This window comes from Carassius carassius, chromosome 28, assembly GCF_963082965.1.
Source record: "Carassius carassius chromosome 28, fCarCar2.1, whole genome shotgun sequence".
Taxonomy (NCBI): Eukaryota; Metazoa; Chordata; class Actinopteri; order Cypriniformes; family Cyprinidae; genus Carassius; species Carassius carassius.
Genome location: NC_081782.1, coordinates 22,600,950 through 22,620,131, shown reverse-complemented (window position 1 = coordinate 22,620,131; position 19,182 = coordinate 22,600,950). Strand labels below are relative to the sequence as shown.

The window sequence follows — 19,182 nt, the reverse complement described above, 5'->3', positions numbered from 1 at the left end:
CACAGCCAGTCTGTTTGTCATAATTGTCATAATTGTTTATGGCTCATAACTGTCCGGGCTTCGAGTTTACTGAGAGTAGGTGATCGTGATCAGACGCAGATGGACACTGTGTTTTGCGCAGCTCACTTGCCTTCTGAACACCACACAGTTTCTCTTCCTTTGTCGTCTGGGTTTTGAAGTGTTCGCAGATCTGGGTGTTGCTGACTAAACAAACGGAGAGTGGAGTAAGGCTGCTGTCAGACTGGAGAGCAGAGAGACGCATCTAGGGTGCTGCGCTTGGATACAGAAGATCAACGCGGATAAACGTGTTTGAGGATGGAGGTATGATCTCTTTTTATGTATCTATTACTTTTTTCCTCTATGTCCTGCAATAAAAAAAATAAAAATAAAAAAGGTATTTGATTTAAAAGCCTATATGAATCCATGTATGTGGGACACTAATGGACTTGTTAACAGTGAGAAAAGTCACTTGTGAGTCGCTTTGGATAAAAGCGTCTGCTAAATGACTAAATGTAAATGTAAACTGAAATCCACTGACTTACATGTGTTTATATTGACATTAAGGTAATAGTTTATAACAACTTAGTAACACAAATGACTAGACTTTTATGAATACTATTAATAACAACAATGTAAATGTGTTAGGAGAAGAGTAGCTTGAATGTAACATATTATTATTATTATTATCACACTTTAAACTGCAAGTGTGTTTTAATGACCTGTCAAGTCTTGTTTCAATATTTGTAAATGTCATTTAGTTTAGTTTTTTTTATATATACAGTCTTACCTTTACTCTTTAGTTCTGGAAAATGAAAGGATTGTTGCTTTTTAAGGAAATTTATGAGACTTCTTCTGATGACACCCTCTGGTATTTAGTTAAAATTAAACAAAATTGCAAAGCTTGTTAGTAAATTAAAAAAATGTATTTATTTTTTTATTTTTTTTTAAACAGGAGAGTAATTAAAGTTTTTTGGCTAGCTAGTTAGCATAATCATTAAATTGTGACCCATATATCTGCCAAAATATCCGTAACCATAAATTTCAGTTAGTCCACAGTGGCTGAAGTGAGCTACTGCAGATACACTATAACACACATATGCTGGTAAAATGACTACTCAGACTGTTTTAACCCCAAATCACCACAAAATGAGGCAGGACGGCCCGTCTGCAGAATATCTTCCTCTGTTCGAAAAGTAAGAGCATTGATTTTTTTCTCTTAACCACAAGCATAAAGTTCCTCACGTGGCATGTGGTGGTTGGGTTGTTACTTCTGCAAGTGTAATCAAAGAGCATTCAACTCTTTCCTTGATGTGCATCTTAAGGTCATTAAAAGGGATGTGAAAGGAGGAGGTATGCTTTTCCACAGAATCTACATGTCAGAATGTACAATGTACTGTACATGACCACCAGTGAAAAGTATATATATATATATATATATATTTCTCAACATGATCATAAAAACCTTATCAAAAAGCTTTTGCTTTTACTTAAAGGATTGAAATTAGTTTTGTGGACAAATACAGATTTTGTCTGTATGATTTGAATATATATATATATATATATATATATATATATATATATATATATATATATATATATATATATATATATATATATATATATAAAACCTCTATTTGTGAAAATTACATATATGTATTTAAGGAATAATTAATGAAAGGCCATTGTGCATTATTTTTCAATAATCCGAGAGATTAAAGTAAATTATTCTGATTATACCATGGTTAACACTCCTCAAGATATTGTTCAGATATTTTATTTCAAGACCTTGTTTTTGTCCTTAAAATGCTTGTGTGTAGAACTCATCTCACCCCAAAACCTTCACTTCTTATAACAGTTACTGCACCGAAAAATTTAAATTAAGCAAGTGTGAATTAGGCCTACAATAAAAATAAATAGTAATAAAAATAAATAAATAGAAAAAGAAATGCATACAACACAATAGCCTACATCTGTCCTCTGTAGTCATGCATCCTACACTCCTAAAAATAATAAAGTTTCCAAAATATATATTTCCACACTGATGCATTTTTGGTTCACTAAAGAACCTTTCAGTGAACAGATTATTTTCTTAGTGTAAAGAACATTTTAATAATCTAATGAAACCTTTTTTCTACTATAAAAGACCTTTTGTGGAATGGAAAGATTCAGTGTGTGACACTTGTCACACGAGAGACATGTTAAATGATGTTATATGGTCTTCATGGATCCATCAATGGCAATTATGAACCTTTAATTTTAATAGTATAGATGCATGTCTGGTTACAGAACTCCTATACTTCTATATGTGCTTCCATTGTTCCTGTTATTCTACAATGTAGAAAATAGTCAAAAAGAATGAGGTGTGTCCAAACTTTTGATTTGTAACAGTGTGCAGTACATGGAAAGCACCAGTGTGTTCATTTTTAATGGAAAGGTTACAAAGATGAGTGAGAGGAAGAGAGAGAGTGAAGGATGACTGAAAGAGGAAACACAGGGAGGGTCATTCTCATGAGAGAAAGCTCTTCTTTGTGGCATGACTTCAACCTAGTAATAATGTAAAGAGAAAAGAAGAACTCCTAAAAGGCACATCACTGCAGAAAGCAACACCATGTGAGAAAGTCATGAGGAAAATCCCACATACCATCACACTTAGAAAACTGGGAGTCCTCTCTGCTTGCGCATGTTGTGGAAGAAGGAAAGAGAACACATTATAACTGGACTGGACTTGCCAAATATTTGGGCCACAAATTTTATGTAATATTGTAATATGTAATATGTAATTATAGTAAGCCAACAATATTTCAAGTGCTATTGGATGCTGTCACAGTAAGTAGTGTACACTGCCACAAAAGCAAATATTACTAGAGCTCCCATCATTTAATTAAAAAAATATAGAAGTTTAAAGGAACAGTTTATCCAAAAATTTTAATTTTGTAAATATTTTTTCTCCCTCGCCCTCATGTCTTTCTAAACCCATATATATATTTCTTTCTTCGGTGGAACACAAAAGGAGATGTTTCGAAGAATGTTGATGCTGCTCTTTTGATGGAAGTGTATGATGCCCTTTACTTTAGAGTCTTTTAATTTTTTACAATATCTTTGTTAGAGACATGAACTGAAATTGAAGTTGTAATTTTGTTGAAAATATAAAGTGTCCTAGCTCTTACATCAAGGGACATATCTAGAAAATGATTTATACGGTGACAAGGGGATGAAGGATCATGAGCAACCATCTATATATATAGTCCTTGTGTATTTATGGTCTTATATGCTCATTTGTGTCCATAAATATTCATAACAGTTTCATTGCAATTTATAGTCTATTTTGTTAATTAATAAGAAGTTACAATAACAGTTTGCATTATTAAGGTAATGTCTGCCTTCAAAAAAACGGTCTAAGACCGATCTCAAGTGTTACAACACTAGCTCAGACCAAAATTGTGACTAATATGAAAAATTGTTTTTAAATTACAATGTAAATCTTTATTAAAAATTATATCTTTAAAAAAAATTCAGTGATATTCACAAATTCTTTAACAAGCATAAAAGTACAAAACTTAAAAATAGAGTATTGTGCCTTTAGCTTAACAACATGCTAATATCAAACACTAAAATCAACTGCAAATCAAATCTTACTGTTACAATTGCTATTTTTAGAGAGTTCAAAACTATCACCTTTGAAGTTCCATGACAGTTGGACGGCTGCCTAAAGCTGCATTCATTCACTTTTTCTGCAAAATTTTGTGGGCGAAATCAAGTCAGTTATAGGAATCTACACAATTATGAGATTTGAGTGAGGGTGAAAAAAAAAGTTCAAGACATAGTTTTGCTCATTGTCAAGTTGGTCTTGTGAATTTGTTGCATTGTTGGTTTGATGGTGACTTTTGTACAAGCGGTGCTTCATTCATTAAACATTTTTTGAAATGTCGTTATTGTCACCGCACCTAAAGGAAGGAAACAGATTTGTGGCTAGGTTTTGAAACGGAACTAATGCATTTTAACTGCCTTTTTATATATGTCCCTGAAAAAAAGGTGATTTTCATATCTGCACATTTAGTTTGACAACTTTTAGGACAACACATAGTCCTTAACACTAACCTTAAACCAAAAAACGTTGTATAAAATCCTTTTTGAAGCTGTAGATATGTAAGAAATAAAGAATAAACATCCTGCAGAGCTTATCTTTTCTATTATACAACTTGTCTTACTGCATTTTGCTTTACTGTCAAACATTGGTATTAATTCCTTGTGCACACCGAGTCTATGTCATGTTCCCTCCTGTCAGGCCTCATGATATGGTAGCTGTTTCTCCCATTGCTTTGAGTGATGCAGCACACAGAGAACCTTTGTAAAAACACAAGCTGTGTGTCTGAAAGGCCGGTGAAGGCAGTGGAAAAGTGTGATCTTCTGATGATGTAAAATTCAAACACATCATGTTTTCCTGGAATGGCTGAGATGGAGACTTACTCTCCTTTTCTCATATTAATGAGATGTGGAATGACCATATTATTTGAGTCTTAGCTTCAACTAGAGAGAATCATCCAAATGACCAGTATCTCTTCTTTTTTTTTTTTTTTTGCTTATATATAGTGTATATCCTCATAACCCCAAATATCTTTGAACCTTGGCTCAACTCTCAGAGGTGAGTGTCCAGAAAGCATGAATTCAAGTAAATTGCATCATGTGCATCATGTGTCTACTGATAGTGTTCACTTCTATGACAAAGACTCTTTAAGAGAAGCATCAAAGGTGTACCAAGATGTCAGCTGTCAAATTTCCTTGTACATGATTAGAAGTGCATCAAAAAGTACAGTGGTGTGCGATGATGAGTATGGTAGTATAAGATTTGTCAAAGAATTACAATGAGACTTTCAAAACAGGTTTATAATATCTGGAGAAAAAGGGCCATTAGCATTCACATTATCTCAGTGGAAGTTACTCGGTTATAGGGCATAGAACATGCTAATTAGCAAAACCCTGAGCTAAATAGTGGAAAAATCATTGTGATGACTGGAGTCATGCTGTCATGATAATTCACTACTTACAGCATAAACTGTAATACATTGTCTGCAGATTTGACAAAAACATATACAGTAAGCGATTTAGTTTTTTCTGTGGTATCCTCTCACACTAATTTACGCCCTTCCAAAGGAAGGAGATAATCTGAGATATGACACATGTTGTGTCTGGTGCTCTGGAGCCATAAATTCAGCTGTCTCTGGAACAGTTTTGCTGTTGGATCCTCTCGTGACTGTAATTTAGTTGCTAGTTTTGCCAGTCAGAGAACCATCTGCTCAAGACAGCCCTGTGGGAAACTTTGTGGTTTTCCCTTATAAATAAAGGTTTGGTTAGAACTAAAAATGGATTTACAGTCTGATAGCTTCATTAAGAACTTTGCTGGTTCTTTAGTAAACCATATATGTACCGGTGCTTTAAATGTGCCCTTGTAGTTTACCTCAAATCTTAAAGGTACAGCTAAAAACCTATACTTGCAGAAAATACAGTACTGATGAAATAAAAGGCCACTTAAGTGCACTTAAAGAGAGCACACAATGACAATTTTTCTTAACACAGTCATATAAGGGCACTTTGCGATAACATTAAATAAGAAGTTTTACTTTAAAATACATTTTAATTCTTTTTTTTTTTCTCCAAAAAAACTTTTGCTGTGCTTTAAAGAATTATTTTGATGAATTGACTAACATACTAAAGCACATGTGAAGTGCTTGGTTATTGTAACAAGGAGTCAGAGGCGTTCGGATCCATATGCAGCATTTATTAAACAGAATGGTCATACAGGCAGAGATCAGGAATGGCATAAGGTGTGTCAGGGATAACCAGAATCGTAACCAGAAACAAGCAGAGATCGGGACAGGCAGCGGAGAATCAGAGTCGGAATACACAGTCCAAAGGTCAAAACACAGGAATAACAAACACAGGGAAAACCGCTCGGAAATGTCAGACTGCCTAAACAAGACTTCGCAGTGAGTGAGAGTGAGTGTGCTGCTTTTATGTGTGTGTGTAAATGAGGTGCAGGTGTGGCAAGGAAATTGGCTGATGAATGAGGTGCAGGTGTGGCAGGGTGATTGTGATGCAGTGACTCATGGGTAATGTAGTTCGGGTGTGGTGCAACAGTATGAGAGGTGCTAGTGTCCAAGTGACATCTGGTGGTTGATGGGTGGAATGGTCCTGAGTGGAGTGCCCTCTACTGAAGCTCATGGGCACTCCATCTAATGATCGTGACAGTTTAATTTAAACCATTCAATGTTACATTTTAAGTTAATATAATTTTAATGTACTAAATTGCACCTTCATCGTTACAAATATTGTAATTATTACAAATATATTTAAATACATGAAGTTTCAATAGAAATTACATTAACGTTGTACAGATAATGTGCACATCTCTGTCACAAGGGCAGATATCAGTGTGCTTATAATTGTATGCAAACAAATCTCTCTCTTTCTCATTTTTATTTTTTTGACTGAATATAGCTGATTTGAAGAAATCGTTCACCCAAAATGAGCAAATTGGTTTCATGTCATTCTTAGTTAAAATGGATTAAGGTTTTATCATCATTGTTTTGAAAAACCTACTCTGTGTAGCTAGAAATCACTTTATTTTCTTTAAGTTTTGTTACTCAGCAGAAAAACTGTCAGCGTGGAAACACAACATGAACCTGCTGTTGTGAAACTGTCCCGAAAGTGAATATGTTTCTATTAGAAATTCCATTTTGCAGTTACTGTATACACTGCTTCAACAAAATTTGAACCAGTGTTTGTCATACCACAAATGGCACATGAGCTTTCTCCTCTGACATGGTTTTGCTCAACTATAACTGACCCAGACCCTCACAGGCCGGTCTGTGGTTTATTTCTCAGGCCACAGCACCCTAAAATAGAGCTTTCTACTCCCACTCCCAAAGCGAGCCCGTAATTCCCACCCGCCTTACAGATTTATCCAAACATAGGGTTAAAACGATCTCTGGCTTACTGATGTAGGGACATATTCCAAAGATCTCCATTGTGATGCTTTTTTTTGTTTTAGGGATTCCTTTTCAAGTCCTCTTTACCAAAAAAATATACAAGGGTCGGTTTAAAGAAACATTAGACAAATTCCTGTCCGTATTGTCCTTGTTGTGAAGTTTACCCTATTTAAGGGGGTTTGGTTTTTTCGAGGGACAGGAAAGAGTTAACAATCATGGGCGCCAAAATAATGAGTCAAGGGTTGGGTGGTCTAAGGGGAATTCTGCTTATCATGGGTGAAGCAAAGGAACAGCAGGAAATGGAGGGAAGTGGATTGGGGGAAACACGTCTTCTTTCTGTGCTTGTAAGCACAAATGTGAGCAGGGCTATTCAGAAAGTGTGTGATATTAAGTGAGAGTCTTTGCTTTTGTGGCTGGAGGAAGCAAGGCGAGTGGGGTCACCATGTGTCTAGTTAAATAAAGTGTGGAAAGTCTGTATATTTGGGAGATTTGCGAAGAATGTTGTTGGAGAGATGTATTTCAGTCTGCTAAGTCTGGCAGAGCCACATAGAGAGAAAAAGGCAAGTGTAAGATAAGTTCTTGCCAAGAACAAGTGCTTACTCTTGCATTTGAGGTGTTGAAATATACTTTAGGATAATTTTCAGCACAGATTCAGCCATGGCAAATGGTTCTATAAAATGTTGTTCACTTTTCATTGAAACACTGATACATTCCTCGTGATGAGAGAGAGATAAACTCCCCAGAGGCAGTAAGTGTGATGCTGGTCAGCTGTGTTGCTGATAAACTCAGAACACACCCATGTTTGTTCTTCAATGGAAAACAGCTGCTGTGTCCAGAATGTAAAACCAGTGTGCTGCATACTACAAAATATATCTCACAATTGTGATGTTTTATTTCTTATTAACACATTCTAACAAACGGACATATCTGACAACTTTTTTTTAAATAACTGGGACTTTATATCTCTCAGTTACAAATCACAAATATTATAATTTATATATAAATTAAATATATAATAATTATAAATGTATATTTAACAATTGCATTTTTTTTCTCACAGTTGCAACACTCAATAACAACTTTCAATAACAAATGTATATATCACAAATTCAACTTTTTTTTTTTCACGAACTGCAACTTTATATCTTTTCTTCACAAATGTATATAACCGTCTTTTGACTTCATATCTCAGAATTGCTATTTTTTCTCATAATTGTGATTTTAGATCTCACAATTGCAACTTCTTTCATATAATTATGGTTTTATGGTGCACGATTGTGACTTTATAACTTTCAAAAACAAATGAATATCTCTCAAATTCAACCTTTTTTCTCATAAATACAAAGTCATATCTCTCATTCACAAATTTATATATCAAAATAGTGACTTTATATCTCACAATTGCAACTTTATTCTCATAAATATGAATTTGTTATCAACAGTTGATAACAATCTTTTAATGCAAATTAATTTGTGAATTTGTCTAAATTTTCTTTTTAATTTTTTTTGAGCTTCAATACCAGAGAGCAGTGTAGCTGATGAATGACATAAAACTGATAAATATATGATATATGCCAATAAAATTTAATTTATGTAAAATAGACACATATATTTTTGATTATATCATTCATAGGAGAACTCAAAGGAAGGTGCAGGGAGAGAGAGGAAGAGTGGAAATGGAAATCTAAATTAAATCCTGTATTCAAACTCTGGTCTCTGGTTGTTTTTTGAAAAACAGAAATCTCGCCAGTCTGATTAAAACATGAAAATATCAGATGATGTAATAGAAATCACAGCTAATTGTACTTTCAGAAACACACAGTATGCATACTGCAAATATAGAGCGGTAATGAGCTCTTCCAAGTATAGCCAGCCTCTCCGTGGTTCTGATGTCACCATTTCTTAGTTTTGAAAGGTCTTTCATTTTCCAGTTGTTCTTAAGTAAGAAAACATGTCTAGTAAAAACAAGCACATGCTGAATTTTGATCCTATTATTACATCATGCTTGTCTTATGTAATGGGCCGAAAATGACGCCCATGTGTATGAGCAGTAGGGTGAATACTTTTCCCTGCAAGCTTCCTTGCTTGTGTTTAGTGGTCTGAGCTTCACTACAGGCCCTGTGGGATTCTGTGTCAATAAAGTGAGATCAGGATACTGTGGTCCATCAGCAAAGAATATCCAACAGTTTGAGTGAAACAAACAGTTTCTGCTTTTCTGCTTGCAGGAGGAAGCGCCAGTCAAGTCGTCAGTAGCTCAGCTGGCTGGAAAACTCAAAGGTTATGCGCTGCCAATGCCAGGAAACTTGGAGGTAGTGGAACGTCTGACGTCTTTCTGTTCGTCTCTTTGTTGTTCCTATTTAAAATTGCGTTTGCTTTTATTCTTATATTGATTACATTAAACGGTTCAAAAATCCTTGAGGAATGGTTCTGAAGCAATGTGTGTCAATGTCGGCCTGCAAATTAACGGAGGAGTTACAAAAGTGGGGATTCCACCTAGAGTTGGTTACAAAGTCTACTGACAATCTTGTTGGTGAATAATGAACATTTTCTGTTTTCAGACCCACTTGTGATCATGTATTTTAACTTACAGTACGGTTCTGAATTGCAGGTGATATCTATGAGAAGACCCCCATGTTCTATCATGATAAACGACCAAAAAGATGAAGAACATGAAGAGGTGAGCATGTTACCATTGACACATTTGTTACTAACTGAGTTATAGATATCAATAGGTGATTAATGTTAAAACACCTTGTGATATCTTAATGCCAGGAATCCATGTAAAATGGTCTCACCTTAAATGTCTTTGCAGTAACTTATTTTTTTGTTGCAGAAGTCGCCTGTCTGTCCTCATCCTCCTAAGATGAAGATAAAGAGTTCACCCCTCATTGAAAAACTACAGGTGAGATTTCCTTGATTATCTGGTTCACACGAGATCTTAGGTTCAGCCAGCTATTTTCACCATATGAAAGATGCATTTGAAAAATGCTGACCTTGCTGGTTGGTTTAGGTTGCTTATCAAGTTCACATTTCATTTCCGAAGTGAACTTTTATTCAGGAAAAAGGGAAAAGTTGCTTTGTCAAACTATTTGCTGAAATATGTAATTAAGAAGTAACTTGCATGTAACTGACACATTGCTAAACATGAAGAAGACCGAATAAACTTTAATTAAATTAAAAAGAGTTCACAACCAAGGTGTAGTAACATATAGTACTGGATGAAGGAAATAAACAAAGGGCACTAATGAGTTAACTACAGTTTTTAAAAACTGCTTACATTTTTCAAACTTTGCCTATTTTATATTTTTAAATCTTTTTTATATCTAATATTATATTTTTGGATATTTCATTTACAAACAGTTAGTTATTCAAAACCTAAAGCTCTTCTTTGATGAGCTCCTATGTACATTTCTGTAGAAAGTAATTGTCAGATAGTTGTTAAAAAATTCACAGTAAACACGAAAGCAAGATTGAAACCAAACTTTTCTTACTGTAAGCATTTGTGGTTGTGAATACAGTATTAAACAGCACAAAATAAAGGAAATACATCAACCATGCATAGCTGTGTATTTATATGCCTGTTCTTAAGCCATGATTGGTTGGTGTTAAGTAAAGCAACAAGTGTTTGCACATGTTAGGAGTTGGTGTAAGGTACTGATTAATTCGTTTGGAGAATTGTGCAAAAAAAAAGCAATAACTGCATTCATTGTGTTTCATCTGCTCGTTCTGAGGTGCAAGTAATTTATTATATAGGAAAATGATTATATTCAGTAGCTTCCCCAATTTTCTTGATGATGTATAGTGCCAGCTTATCAGGAAGTGACGATTTTGTTCTCTTGGATGGAAACAGTGCTTGTTTGCAAATGTTTTGTGTGATATTTCAATTTTGCACATAAGTTACATTTGCAACTTTGGATGGAAACCCAGCTAGTAGCATAACATCCAGGGAATTGTTTGAGGTTTCAAATATATTTTAAACGGGTATGCTTCTTGCAGCATTAATAGGAATCTCCTCTTTTTCAGAATTTTGCAAGTATACCTGTTGTACCTGCTGCTACTTTTGTAAGACACTCCTGTCACCTAGTGTTAAAAATGTGCTATTGCAAGGGAATATCAAAAACAAGACCCAATGCCTTAATGACAGTGGTTTTCAAACCTGTCCTGGAGTACCCCAAGCTCTGCACATTTTGTACTGTATGTCTCCCTCATCTATCACACCTGATTCAACTCATCAGCTCATTAGTGGAGACTGCAAGACCTGAAGTGGGTGTCTCAGATATAGGGAGGCATACAAAATGTGCAGTGCTGGGGTACTTCATGAAGAGGTTTGAGAACCACACTGCCCTACAAAGCAAAAAGGCAGTAACTACGCAGAGTGCAGAACTGAGAAAAATGACTTAAAAGTTATCCTGTCATCCAGCCAACAGTAGTTACTGTACAAACAACTACCATTTTTCTCCAAAACGACACATATTTCAGATAAGATGTTTTGTCACATAACAAAGGATGCCTTGAATGTCATGAAAATGACAATAACTAATTTTAATTGCAGTTACTGCCTTTTTGCTTTGTAGGGCAGCACTGGCTTAAGATGTTCAGAATGGCATGCTACGGCAATACTCGTAGTATTTATGCGATTGTTTATACAGAATGTATAGTTTACATACAGTAGTAAATGCAGTTCTTCTATTTTAACCAATGTATTCAATATAATAATATCCACCAAGATGTTTTTAGCATCTTCTTTTAGTCATTATTTTATCAAACTGACAAAATGTGAAACTGGACATTTTTACTTAAAACCAGCATGCAGTGTACAGGGTTAACATGCAGTTTGCAGTAAACAATATTCATCTGCAAACAAAGCAATGTTTTTGTTTGTTTGTTTGTTTTTATGCACGTTTTCTGCCACCTAGAGTGTAAATGGTACTACTGCATAGCCAAAACCTGCTACTAAACCCCACATGGCATCTCTCATGAGAAGGTGTCTAGTTAGTTTGAACTGTCATTGGTCTGTGGGATACGTCTCCTTATAAAAAGGACAGCACTGTCTCCTCCTATTGGTTCAGGCAAGGACTTTAATGAGATAATGGCTTAACCACAGTTGCTGAGTGCTGAGCTGTACTAGACTCGACTTAGCAGCTATCAGGCAGTCATGGGACAAAAGGGTTGCTGTTTCTCTCTCCTCTTGTTCTTTCCTGTACAGGTAGGAGATATTAATCAAGAGGAACTTAATAAATTTTTATTTGTTCTAACATGCTGTTTATTTCTTAAAGGTATATATACCTTTCATACATTTCTGTCATACTGATCATAATATCTGCTTATAAGATTTAGATGATTTGCTGCCTTTTTAGTTTGTTGAGATTCATCTTAGCCAGAACCAGTGGGATATAAACTAAGCCTGATCTATGTCCAACAGCCTATGCCAGAGGTTAACCATGGGTAACACACAGGTAGCCAAGGTAAAGATAATTTTAAGAACATAGATATTTCTGTGAATGGTTTGACAAACATGTCTTTTTATTTGCATTTAAAAGCATTTTTTTTGTTTTATTTTTATTTGTTTTTTATTCTGACAGCGTTCTACAAATATGAATTACTTATCATTTTAAATTTGAACAAATTAATGTATTTTTATTCATTAAAATATTTCAAAATGTATTAAATATATTGCATTTTCTATTTTTACAACAATATTAGCTTGCCATTATGTTATAAGTTTATTAAATGTAATAATTGTTTGTTTGTTTTTTTTAAATTGTATTTACTTTTTTAAATAATATTTGCATGCATACCATTATATTTTATTTTTCCATATTAAAATATTATGTTTCTTTTCATAATTTTGTCAAATAAGTTTGATTCATTACTTATTATTATTTTATTAATTGGCTCTTTGCCTTTAGTAAATAGAAAGTGGTGATTTTGACAGGAAAGAGGAGGGAGAGAAAGGGAGAACAGGTAAAAGACATGACCCAGGCCAAACTCAAACCTGAGGTTTATTTTATTATCATCGATATATTATTATAGATTTTGTTATTCTAAATTACATTTTAGTTTTTATGTTTTTACTTTAGTCTTAGTAATTTTGCCATTTTTGTTAGTTTGTAAATTTTTTAATTAGCATTTGTTAATTTTTGATTTATTAATTTTAGTTAATTTTAAAGTTATTTTAGAATAACTTAAACCAAAGAAACCTTAGAAACTAGCTGATATATACAAGGTATATGCATGTATATATATATATATATATATATATATATATATATATATATATATATATATATATATATATATATATATATTCAGTTAACCCAGCATTGAGTGCAACAGTTATATATCTTAAACAATGAACAGCCCTGTGTGCCACTAAATACATATTTAATAATAGGTAAAATAATTGTTCATTTAACTCTTAAAAGTTTTTCATCATCAGTGAGTTGCATTATGGTAATGTGCATTCTTTTCATGAAACCTTTCCACTTTTTCCACTCCGTCCACTTTTCAAGAAACAATTTCATTTGTACACTAGTTTTGTCTTCATTCAAGAACATAACAGATTCTTTCCTTCTCTCATTAAGGCCAATCTTGCCCTCTCTCCAACTGTCCTGCTCTCCCCACCCAAAAGTCCAGAGTCCAAACAGCCGCCCACTGCCTTCAGTCCCATCAGCCCCTGCAGCTCCACCCTGCAGCCCACTCAGCTGTCATGTGAAGATGAGGCTCCAGTTAGCTTCGAGCAGCCGGTTGAGGGTACTCCACTGCTCAGCATCAACAAGGTCAGTTAGTCTGTCAATATCAATAGCAATACAAAGGATCTCACTTTCCAAAATACACTTTAAATAAACTGGGCTGACACAAAATCCTATACGTCAGAAGAGTGGAAATGTCTGGGGCATGATAATGGTAAAACAAATTTAGAGGTTAAAAAAATGGCTTTTTTCAAGCCTTATTTATTCAACAGCTTGCAAATATTGTGTATGTGAAAGCAAATGTTGTGAGAGAAAATGCAAGATTGTTCTAGGTAAAGCAATAATTTAGCAAGAGAAATAAGATATTTCTCCCCATTTCATAATTATTTTCATCATATTGTCCCCATAATGTGTTTTGAATGTATATAAAAATATACATATAAAATCTGCATTAAAAATGGCATAAGAAATTACTTTTGGGATTTTTGTTGTAGACCAATGTGAAGAGCAAAACAGGATCTCTAATTTTAGCAGTAACCTTTTACAGGCTTGCTGTTTCTCAGAGAACCTGATGTGTGCAGATTGATATCAGCATCAAGGTGCACATCTCTTTGCGTGCAGCCAGTATTGTTGGCTTAAGCTCTGTGTAAGCCTATAGAGACTGTCCATGCACTGCCTGAGGACATAATAACAGGGTTTGCAAACTCTAATCCAATCAGCCCACTTCTGCATCACAGCCTATGCACCTTTTCAAATAGCATTCACAAGAGAATGCAGCCATAACACATGATTGTTTATTTTTTGCATGTAGCTGCTGAACTATGTCCTTTAAATCTGGAAAAAAATATAATCTACTACTGTACATTTGACAAATTATGCAGTATACTCTATATACAGAGCGCGCTACATTGAATGTATATGCCACAATGCATTTGTCTCAACTCAACCTTACAGTTTCATTGTGAAGAATGAATTGGTAGTAATACCAGCTGTAAATGTTACATTTTCTCTTACATCAAACATTTTTAAATATATGTTAAAGAATTAAGTAAATAGGCAGTATGTAGTGCAGGGTCGAATACACTACATTGCTGCTGTTCAGAATTAAAATTTATGTTGTGAAATTTGCAAATAAATCACTGTTTTTTATATAGTCTGATGAATGGATTCACAAAAAGGTCTGAATCTGTTTGCAGTTCAGTTTGATTAATTTGTAAGGTTCACTCACTAACTGAATAATTTTTTTTTTGTGATTTCTCAAACAGAAATAATAACGGGATGTTTTATGAGACAGGAAACTAAATAATGAAATGTTTAGATGAGATGTTTAATTCACTGTAGAAACAAAACTAGTCTTTCATTATTTATCAGCAAAGAAGCAACTTGATTATGTACTGCTAAGACCATTTATATAAATATACACCACCAGTTTTTGGACAGTAAGTTGTTTTAATGTTTTTTAAAGAACTCTCTTCTGCTCACCAAGACCACCATTTATTTGATCAAAAAAAAAAAAAAAAAAAAAAAAACACGCAGTAATATTCTGAAATAGTTTTACTACTTAGAATAACTTTTTTCTATTTGAATGTTTTTTTAAAAATGTTATTTATTCCTTTGATCAAAGCTAAATTTTAACCATCATTAGTAAGTACATTTTATTTATAGAGCACATTTAAGCTTACACTGACCAATGTGCTCTACAAAACAATCATAAAATACAGTAAAGTATAAAATACAATACAATAAAATACAAATAAAAATCCAAGATAACAATACTAATCCATAAATTAAAAACCAGGAAAGGCCTCGGAATAAAAATGCATTTAAAATGTAGACTTAAAAACCGAAATAGAAAGAGCACTCTTAATGTCGGGTGGCAACTGATTCCATAACCGTGGAGAAGTTACTGCAAAGGCTCTGTCACCTTTAAACTTGTGACCGTGGGACGAATACAAGAGCTTTAATAAAAGATCTGAGGGACTTAGGAGCAGAATTAAATGAGATAAGATCAGAAATTAATGATGAATGAATGAATGAATGATTAAGTGCTTTAAAAACAATCAACTAAATTTTGAATTGAATCTAAAGGAGACAGGAAGCCAGTGGAGCGATGCTAAAATTTATATGATCAAATTTTTTTTGCACCAGTTAACAATCTGGCTGCTGCATTCTGGACCCTCAGCAAATGAGCCAGTGAATATTGGGGAAGACCTAGGTATAAGGAATTAAAGTAGTCCAATCGTGATGTGATAAATGCATGAATAACTTTTTACAAGTCTTGAAAGGAAAGTGTTGATTTATGTCTAGAAATTATTCTCAATTGATAATAGCTATTTTTAACAACTGAGATAATTAGCTTTTCAAGGCAAAGCTCAGAGTAAAAAATAACACCTACATTTTTTGCTTGTGACAACATATGGACTGAGACTGTTTAAGTTACTAACTATAGAGTTTCTGTTTTTAAAGGGACCAAAAATAATCACCTCAATTTTATCATTATTTAGCTGGAGGAATTGTTCACCATACAGATTTTAATGTCCTTCAGACAGTCCATAAGAGGCTGCAGAGAATGTTTAGATTTTAATGGAACGTAAATATCAGAATCATAGTAATTAAAAGAGATTTTATATTTAATTTATATTTATATTTATACCTAATTATATTACCAAGTGGAAGCATGTACACTTAAATAAATAATGGCCCCAGAATGGACCCTTGAGGAACCCCACAATTAATTTGTACTTAAATATCAGTCTTTCTTCTTCTTAACACATATGGAGCTTGACAGCCTCAGTCCTCATTCTCTTTGTAATGCGAACCAGGGCTGTCAATGCACTCTGAAAATGTAAAACCTCCCCTTTTGTGTTAAGCAGATAAACCACGATAATGCTGTATCGTTGTATCCATTACTCCAGTCTTCAGTGTCACACCATCCTTTAGAAATCATTCTAACATACTGATTTGCTGTTCAAGAAACATTTATTATTATTATTATTATCAGTTTTTAAAACAGCTGAGTAATTTTTTTTCAGGATGCTTTGATGAATAGAAAAATCCAAATGGCAGCACGTATCTGAAATAAAACCAATTCGTAGGGGGGGGGGGGCATTTATGTATTATTACAAATAAGTAAGTTTTGAAACAAAGTAAATATGTCATCTGTAGTCTATACTGTAGTTTATTAATGTATGAATTCACCTTGTACAAACTCCACCATTTTGTGCAATTACTTCACAGAGTCGAGCTAGGCTGTCTTTTAAGAGACGGCTGCCCACACGACAACACAGGAAGTCAGCATGTGAGGAGACAAAATGGAATGATGGAAACGAATCTCCGTGTGAACCAGATAGTCAACAGCAGAATGGAGAGGAAAGGGAATTGATTGGTGGGCCTTCGCAGAAGGATACAGAAGATAAAATAGACTCTGCTCAACCCACCAATGGCCCACAACAGGATAAAGACAGGACAGAGCACAGAGATGTACCCCAAGAAAATGAGCCGACCCAAGTAGTCCATATAGAAAATAAAGCTGAAGGAACTGAAGGAGGAAATGAACCTTCTGACTGTAAACAGGCCCAAAAAGAAGAGAAGGAGGAGACAGAAGAGCACAGGACAGAAGTGAAAGAGGACAAGGAAGTGCTGGATGCAGAGAACAACCCAGAATAGAAGTAAAAGGGTAATGGCCATCAAATGTTTTTTTTTTTTTTTTGCCAATAAGCATTGATTTAGCAACCTAGAATAGTGAGAAGATTATTGCAGACAACAGTTGAATTATTGGAGTTTCTAACAAACTCTTAGGTCAACTAATTTAAAACAGACTCCATTATAGATAAAGAGGGACAATGTTTGAAAGCCAGAATTGAACCTCTTTTAAAACTGTGGATTTATGGACTTAACTTTGCTAGAGCAAATATTACACAAAGGGTTATATGTTATCAACACACTCATTTGTAACTATTTTATGTTTTGGAGAATTGCCACCACTGCTGGTTAAGTTTAGAAACCATTAAATCAAACCCTGAGTTTCTATTCAAACTCTTTAGGGTATGTCTGTGTAATTCACATGCCTCTATCTTGCTTGCTTTTGCTTTTAAATAAACGTATGTAGAATTCTTATATGCTGCTCAGAAAACGAGAAAGCTTTCACCTTTGGAGAGCATTCTCTATCTTAAAAGTTCCAACCTTCACTCGATCTGAATATTTTATTTGATTCAATTTACAAAATGACAAATATCACTGAAAATAGGTGATATTTTTATTGACTGTCAGTTAATTAAAAAATATCTGACATGCCTCTGTGACTGTCCTAGGCTCTGTAAACTGCAAACGTTGGCTAGAAATGGTTCGTAAACACTTCAGAAATGCTTTATCTTTCAGTCATTTTGAGTGTTTAGGTTTGCTGACATTAAGTTAGTTGAGAGTCTTGTGGAGAGGTTCTGTGGTTAAGTTTAAAATCATGAGTCACTAACCGCACTTTAGCACTGATGGATAATGAAATGCACAGGTTTGTTTTTGACATCTTGAAGAAAAAATGATAAATAACAAGATAAATAATACAAAGAACTAGTGGCAGATATTGCAAAAGCCAAATTCACCAGCAGTCTCTTCCACTGCTGCTATGCAAAGATACTTTGAAATGCCTGGAATGTATCACTGTGACTGCAAAGCTACTGTACTGCATCAATGACCTTTTACTTCCCATATAAGACTGAATAAACAGCTTTATTTACACTTACCAGATGCTTTCCTTTATTACAGTAATTAAGGGTTAAGCCTTTTTAATGGTTAACCTTGAACAATGATATCTGGCCTTTTCTCATAGTTTTCTTTGATCAACATTAAAGGGATAGATAAGTCGAAAATGAAAATCATCATTTACTCAACCAGCTGTCTTTTCCTCTGTGGAATTATTCTGCAGAATGCTAAAGCTGCTAAAAATGAAAGTGAAAATGTGCAAACCCCTTATTATGAATCGAGTTTCCATTAAAATGTTATTATGTATCCCATCAGAATGTCAATTATGATTGATCACGTGATCATGTAAAAACACAATGGGGAGACCTCACTGACTGACCAGACCCCTAAACACAACCATCACAGTAATGTGAGCAAACCAGGTAACAGTTGGAAATCCCCTCTGGTCTGGCCTCACCCACTGATCCGGAAACCCCCATGGCTGCTCTGCAGAGACCATGGGCAATGTGCATAAATCGCTGAGACTAGTCTTAAATGTTAGTCATATAATTTGTTTCTGCAAGACTGGTCACATTTTTTATAATCAGTCACACAAAAAAGTAGATTGCTCTAATATAAATCTGAAAATTAAGGATGATTACCACTTGATTAACTGCTTGTTAGTCAAGCTAGATTTTAAGACACAGTCTTAACATGGTGATTATCTTAATGCACCTGCCCCAGTAATGTAAGTCTTCGGCACAATGTGTTGCAACTTGTTTGAATTAGTTCGAATGAAGTTTGACTGCGATGGAAGAGACAGAGTTATT

General features: G+C 34.3%; 1 protein-coding gene across 1 annotated transcript; it reads left to right on the top strand.

Moving 5' to 3' along the window:
- LOC132108202 (capZ-interacting protein-like) lies at positions 1–17,649 on the top strand. Its single transcript, XM_059514820.1, has 6 exons — positions 1–321; positions 9,212–9,295; positions 9,595–9,663; positions 9,820–9,888; positions 13,571–13,765; positions 16,916–17,649. Exons 1-6 carry the CDS (start codon positions 316–318, stop codon positions 17,342–17,344), a joined length of 852 nt encoding a protein of 283 aa, XP_059370803.1. The 5' UTR covers positions 1–315; the 3' UTR covers positions 17,345–17,649.
- The last annotated feature ends 1,533 nt before the right edge of the window (positions 17,650–19,182 follow it).

Coding starts and splice junctions, on each gene's coding strand:
- LOC132108202 (XM_059514820.1), top strand. Junction 9,664..9,819: donor AAGATGAAGAACATGAAGAG/GTGAGCATGTTA, acceptor TTTTTGTTGCAG/AAGTCGCCTGTCTGTCCTCA. Junction 9,889..13,570: donor CCCTCATTGAAAAACTACAG/GTGAGATTTCCT, acceptor TCTCTCATTAAG/GCCAATCTTGCCCTCTCTCC.